General features: G+C 38.1%; 1 protein-coding gene across 1 annotated transcript; it reads left to right on the plus strand.

Annotated features, from left to right (window-relative positions):
* Positions 1–733: 733 nt before the first annotated feature.
* LOC126617121 (uncharacterized mitochondrial protein AtMg00810-like) lies at positions 734–1,747 on the plus strand. The gene has a single exon (XM_050285174.1). The coding sequence runs from the start codon at positions 734–736 to the stop codon at positions 1,745–1,747; it is 1,014 nt and encodes a 337-aa protein (XP_050141131.1).
* The last annotated feature ends 5,369 nt before the right edge of the window (positions 1,748–7,116 follow it).

Below are 7,116 nucleotides of genomic sequence, written 5' to 3' on the forward strand. Positions count from 1 at the left end.
CTCATCATCTCCCATCCGTGCCTCTCCATCACCTCCACATCCACATCCACTTTTACATTCACATCTTCCCAACAATATCCATCATATGCAAATCCGAGCTAAATCTGGCATCTACAAGCCCAAGGCCTTAACTGCAACAAAACATCCTTTACCCTCTCATCTTTCTCATGACTTTGTTCTTACTACATATCTTCAGGCCTGTAAATATCCACACTGGGTTCAAGCTATGCAGGATGAGTTTCTTGCACTGAAGCAAACTGGAACCTGGTCTTTGGTTCTTTCCTCTCACTCTACCAATGTAGTAGGCTGCAAATGGGTTTTTCGAATCAAAAGAAAACCTGATGGTACAATTGACAGGTACAAGGCCCGTCTAATTGCTAAGGGATTTCACCAGCAAGCAGAATTGGACTATACATAGACCTTTAGTCCAGTTGCTAAACCGGTCACAATTCGAATTCTCCTCACTTTGGCTGCTCAATATGACTGGTTTCTTTATCAGCTTGATGTCAGCAATGCATTCCTGCATGGTACTCTCTATGAACATGTGTTTATGCAACAACCACCTGGTTTTGAAGACTCTCTTCATCCCAACCACATCTGCCATCTCCACAAGTCTCTCTATGGCCTAAAACAAGCTCCCCGAGCTTGGTATGACAAACTTCATGGCGTATTTACCTCCTTGGGATTTACTGGTTCTTAATCAGATCACTCCTTGTTTGTCAAGACAGATACAATGGTGTTCATCTTAGTTTATGTTGATGACATTATTGTCACTGGACGATCTACTTCTGCCTGTCAACAAGTTATCACTCAGCTTAGTTTTATGTTTCCTATCAAGAATCTTGGTGCTCTACACTATTTTCTTGGCATTGAGGTGAAAAGGTCCTCCAAGGGTATTTACATATCCCAAATTAAATATATTCTGGATTTGTTGAAGAAAGCTCATATGGATGGGGCAAAACCTTGTGCTACTCCTCTGAGTACATCAAAGCTTGATCATACATCCCCTTTATTGGACAATGCTGCTCAATACAGATCTCTTGTGAAAGCACTTCAATACTTAACCTGGACCCGGCCTGATTTTTCCTTTGCTGTGAATTTAGTCTGCCAATATATGCATAGTCCTCGTCATTCTCATTTTCAAGCTGTCAAACGCATATTCAGGTATCTTAAGAGCTCTCTTGATCTGGGATTATGGTTTCCTAAAAGTTCATCTTCTCTATCCATCATTGCATTCTCTGATGCAGATTGGGCAGGTTGTCCTCTTGACAGAAAGTCCACTGGCGGTTTCTGTATTTTTCTTGGCTTCTCTCTTATTAGATGGAGCGCTAAAAAGCAACCTATTGTTGCTCGCTCATCCACTGAGGCTAAGTATCAATCACTTGCCAATACTGCTGCCGAACTCACTTGGATTTGCAAACTTTTAGTGGATATTGCCTACAAATCACCCTCTATTCCACAACTGTGGTGTGATAATGTCTCTGCTCTTTCTCTGGCGAAAAATCCATTGTTCCATGCTTGTACCAAGCATGTTGAGCTTGATTACCATTACATTCGTGAAAAGGTTTTAGTTCGAGAAGTCTCTGTTCATTATATTTGCACACAGCAACAGATTGCAGATATTTGTACTAAAGCCCTTGCTAAGGACCAGTTTCATTCTCTCATAAACAAACTCTCCCTTCGCACCCCTCAGCTCAGTTTGAGGGGGGATATTAAAGATACTTATGTAAATGAAATAGTTGCTTAATACTTAGAGATATAGTTCAATATTTGTTAATCAGTTGAAATGTGTAATTAGTTAGTTAGAATGGCTGATGGTGACATATGTAAATAAGTTGTATATATACAACTATATTGTAATTTTATCATGTGAAATGAAAAGTTATTATTTTCTAACACATCGTACTCCTTATCTCAATTTATGGTGTGAGTTTTTGTTCTCACATGACATCTATGTAACACGAAGTTTAACACTTTTATTAATCTGTATAATCGTGTGGTTTCCAAAGAGTTCAGACGAGTGCTTGAAGTCTATTTATTACTTTGCAATTAGTGATGGTTTATTGTAATATTTTTAGATCTAGTTTGCAAGGATTCTTTTGGGGTTGAGCTCTTCATAATGTGTATTTGTAATGCCCTTTTATCAGAGAAACTATAATGTTTACCAACAGAAAAACTATATCTGATGTGGCATGACATAAATTGGATTGCCATCTCTCACCCTTGCTACTAAATTTAACGGACAAGGATTGTCCGCCCTCCCACTTATGGTGCCCTCCCGTGCCCTTCTATTTGTGTGGTCACGATTAAGCCACGTCAACATTTTTTATTACTATTCATTTTTGTCTTATTATCTTTATAAAAAAACAATATAAAATGTTAATTGTGACGCTTAACCGTGACCACACAAAACAAGAGGGCACAAGAGGGCAGACAATCCTTGTCCAAATTTAACAGCAGTTACGAATAAATTTTAATTAATTATTAAATGGTTTTTATTAATTTTTTGTTGTTTTAAAACATTTATTGTAACTGATTGATTTGACCATTGCAATCAATCCTATTAAAATATTCAAATTAAACACGTCATGGCTATTACTCTACTATGCTACAAGTGGACAACAAAACAGTTACTCAAACATACACGTCTTACCACAAAAAAATCAATCATGATCATACTTGGGTTTTGTTCAGGTACCAACCAAAGTGGTTATAAGTAGACACTATTTATGAATCTGGACAAATAAGTAAACATTATTTATGAAAATGGATCAATAAGTAGACACTATATATGAAATGAAACCAAGAATTAGGCAATATTTCTAAAAATAAACCAATAGGTAGAAATTATTTATGAAACTAGACTATACACTATTTATGAAAGTGGACAAACAACTAGGCACTATTTATGAAAGTGGACAAACAACTAGGCACTATTTATGAAACTGGACCAAGAAAAAAAAAACTATTTATGAAAATGTACCAATTACTATACATTATTTATGAAACTGGAACCATGCACTATTTATGAAAGTGGACCAAGAACTAGGCACTATTTATGAAACTGAACCAATAAATAATATAGTACCATTCAATTTCATAAATAGTCTAGTACCGTTCAGTTTCATAAACAGTGTAGTTCTGTTAAGTTTCATAAATAGTGTAGTACTGTTTAGTTTCATAAACAATGTCTATGATGGACGCACGGGTCCCGCTCGTCGGTTGTTTTTTTAAATATTTTTTATATTAAAATTGTGTCATTTTCATTAAAATTTAAGTTCTTTTATCATTTTTATTAAAATTTAAAGGTTTTACATTAATATTCAATCGTTTTCACTCAACAAAGTTATACCATGATATTTTGTTAAAATAAACTTAGCTCAAACTCTTTTCTTAAAAGCGGGATAAAAATAATATCCCAAAAAGCTGGGAGGATAATTAGCTGAACGTCGATTAACATCACTAGGAATTATTTTTTAGGTATGAGCTTGAGATGATGACATTTTATTCCTAATTTGGAGAAGGTGAACCGGTTTTTAATTGTATAGCGTGAGTTGAAGTTGTGTGCTATGTTATTTATGAGACAGGATCCTCGTCGGATCCTTTTTGTGAGGATTTTAGGAATCCTTTAATCATGTATGTTCATCGTACATTGTGCGGTCAGTCTTCGTCAGGTACTGTTTGTGTTCAATTTTAAATAATATAATTTAAAATGATTTCTGATTGCACGATGTATGATGAAAGAACAGAATTAAAGGATCCCCAAAATCCTCACAAAGAGAATCTGATGAGAATCCTATCTCGTTATTTATAGCGAGTTAAACAGTGGTAAAAGTGTTTTCATTAATGTGGAGCAAAAAATAATCAAGAAAATTATGGAGGCGACAGGTGTACTTTTAGGTTAAAAAAACAAAATTACCCTTGAGATACACCGGGATTCCCACGCACTTGCAACAAACAATAACAGCTCAATCAAGGTCAAATGTGATCAAAATGGTATTTATTCAAAATCCTTTCATCCTTCCCCATCAAATCCTCACCCATAAGGTAATTCACAATTATTCTTTTCAAATTGGGATTAATCACCAAATTAATTGATTAAGTACCAAATTGATTACAAGATAGCCAAAATTCCATCATAAGTGGCCGGTCCCTATTTCTCCAAATAGGGCCGGCCACACCCTATATATAGCCCCACATTTCTAAAAAAACCTAAGCTCATTATCCTCCCTTAATTCTCTAAACACTTTCTCTCTCAAATTCTAACTTCGGCACCGGAGAATGTTCGGCCAAAGCCTCTCCCATTCATCGTGGGCGCGTGAGGCTCTTGACCTTGATCTTAGGTGTTATTATTTTGCAGGTGCATTTTTGTCAAAGGAGAAGAAGGCGGAGATTTGCATCCACAAATTGGTGCTTTCATTGAGAGTTTGATTCACACGCTCAAAGAAGACTCTCGCATTCAAGGTTTCTTATTTTTTGTTCATTCGTAGATTTTTCGTACGTTCTTATTCCTAGAACTTTTCATATAAAAATTCTTTGAATAAACGTAAAAGAAAAGTAAAATGACAAGAAATTCGGAAACCATGACAAACGGAACTTCCTACATTCAAGGATTTTGACCATGATGATCTACGAGGCTCAACACGGCGATGAATGGAGTGACACCACCCTCACGGGGCACTACCATGGCTATGCCAACGGCAGCCACCGTGGCACCTCACGGGGAGATCCGAGCACAAGGTGGAAGCATCATCTTGTAGCCACAAGCTCAGGCCCATGCCATCTTGCAGCAGCAAGCTCAGTCCCGCGCCACAAGGGAGCCTAGCACGGCCTAAATTGAGCAAGCCCAGAATCAAGCTATTGTTGTAGGAGCAACAACCCCGATGTCGTGGGCCCAAGGCCATCGCGAGCCCAATGCGCTCCAAGGCCTTGCTTAAAACCAGAGGGCCCAAGTCGTGTCACTTCAAACCACATGGGCCTAAGCCCAAGGCGAGCCGACCTGAGCCACGACCTAGCTCGAGCCCAGCATGCACCCGAATTGAGCTTTAGCCCAACACCTACGTGTGCCACACGTGGAGCAACCCACTCCCGTAGCTTCCCAAGCAGCCTAAACCAGTCTAAGTCCAGTTCAACCATCCCGGCTTCAGATTTCTAGGCCAATGATTGAACCAAGGGCAATTTCACCCTATTTTTCTACAAATTTGACATTTCCCAACTCATGAAGATGCATTCAGTCTAAGTTCTTCTAACCCAAATGGTGAACAATACTTGTCTCGAAAAGTCATAGAGTTGATAAGCACCCTCACACAGGGCGCACAATAGACGACCTTGGTAAATCATCTTTTGTAGTGCAAGGGTAGACAAAGAACCTCTCCAGCAGCATCTCGGTAAGCAGTCACTCGACCAATCATGAACCGAGCGTTCTGGCAGTGTACACTCTTGACTGGGCACCCGAGATAGTGTATACTCTCGTTTTAGTGTGCTTAGGAGCGTGCACTCTTGGTTAGGTCCATGGACGAGCTTACACTCGCGGTTGGGGCCACACTCCGATAATTAACATGAGCAACCTTCCATGCGAAGTGTTCATTCGCAGCTAGGCCCGCAAGGAGCTTCCTCCACCTCACATTGGAGTAAGCAACACGATAGACATAGAGAAGTAGTCATTCAATCCAGATCAAGTAAAACCGACAACCCGCGAGGAATTTGCTCGCCTGCTAGGAACGCACCATATGCACCACAGCCGTGACATAGACGAGCCGAACACACAGAAGAGCAGCCTAGATGTCACACTCTGATCTCGACATACGTATAAGATCGACACGTGACATCACCATATTCCTGTTCATCTATCATGTCTCACCTCTGAGACAAGACCACAACACAATCAATGATTTAACCACACAATCACTTTCTTTTATTTTATGGCTATATCTAACCTCCTCGTTAGATTGCCTACGTACCCTAAGAAGGGATCAAGCCATTCGTAGTTCACTAGTTCACTAAAGACTACTGATGAGCGCAAATTGTATACTTATTTTATCCCGAAAATTACATTTACTTGTGATATATTGGATTTAAATGTAAGGAATTACATGTCATTTGTATTTTTATGGCTAAAATAACATGATGGAGAAATATATCATAACTCTTTGATCTTTAAAGCTAGTCAAGTGAGTTTGCTACTTATTTTAAATGCCCATTTATCTAGTGCTCTAACTATTTAACCATTTGTGCATTTGAAATATTAAAAGCCAAGACCACCATGTGCTAATTGATTTCAATGTGAATTGGATGTAGGATGAGAAATATAGAAGAACATGTGGCCACAAAGCTCACGAAAGGTTGCTCTTATCGTTTCATCTGCATAAAAAAGAAAAAAAAAGGAAGATTGCTGCTATCTTATTAATTTCTAAGGAGCAATTAATAGCAAGTAAAAGGCACGAGATCTTCATTGAGAAATAAAAGAGGTGTGTAAATGCACAAAGTGGCCATCAAGGAATTCAATTGTCACCTCTTCCTTTACTGTCAACAATAAATCAATGTTAAGTATTCGTCGGTTACAGAGAAGGAAAGAAGGAAGAAGAAGAGGGAAGACAAAGAAACAAAAGGAACGGCTGGGAGTTTTGTTTTGGTATTAAGGTATCAGTAATGGGGCTAAACATTAATGAGGATTAAAAAAAAGAAGTACACGGAGAAGCAATCAGATGATTCAAGAAAAAAGAAAAAAAAAGAAAAGAAGAAAGCATCGGCGGAACAAGAAGAAGGCAGTGGCAAGCAAGGGCATTTTTTAGGCTTTTCTAAACTTATTTTTTTTAATTTAATTTTATGAATGCAATAATATTTCCGATTATGTTCCGGAACTAATTCTTTTCGCTAGGGCTACGATGTAGCCTAACTATGAATTCTTAATTTCTCAGTTTAATTATTTATGAATTTTCATTCAAGTTGAGTATCATTTTGCTGTGTTTATGAGCTTGATTTTAATCTTGGTGACTGGCCACCACTTTGGTTTGAGTTGAGTGTGTTTAATGCGAGTTAACACAGATGTCATGTTGTTAATTCGGTTTTAGCGTCTTGCAAATGATACCATGAATTCCTTGATGTAGATGCCATACA

The sequence above is a fragment of the Malus sylvestris genome, chromosome 3 (genome assembly GCF_916048215.2).
Source record: "Malus sylvestris chromosome 3, drMalSylv7.2, whole genome shotgun sequence".
Classification (NCBI taxonomy): Eukaryota; Viridiplantae; Streptophyta; class Magnoliopsida; order Rosales; family Rosaceae; genus Malus; species Malus sylvestris.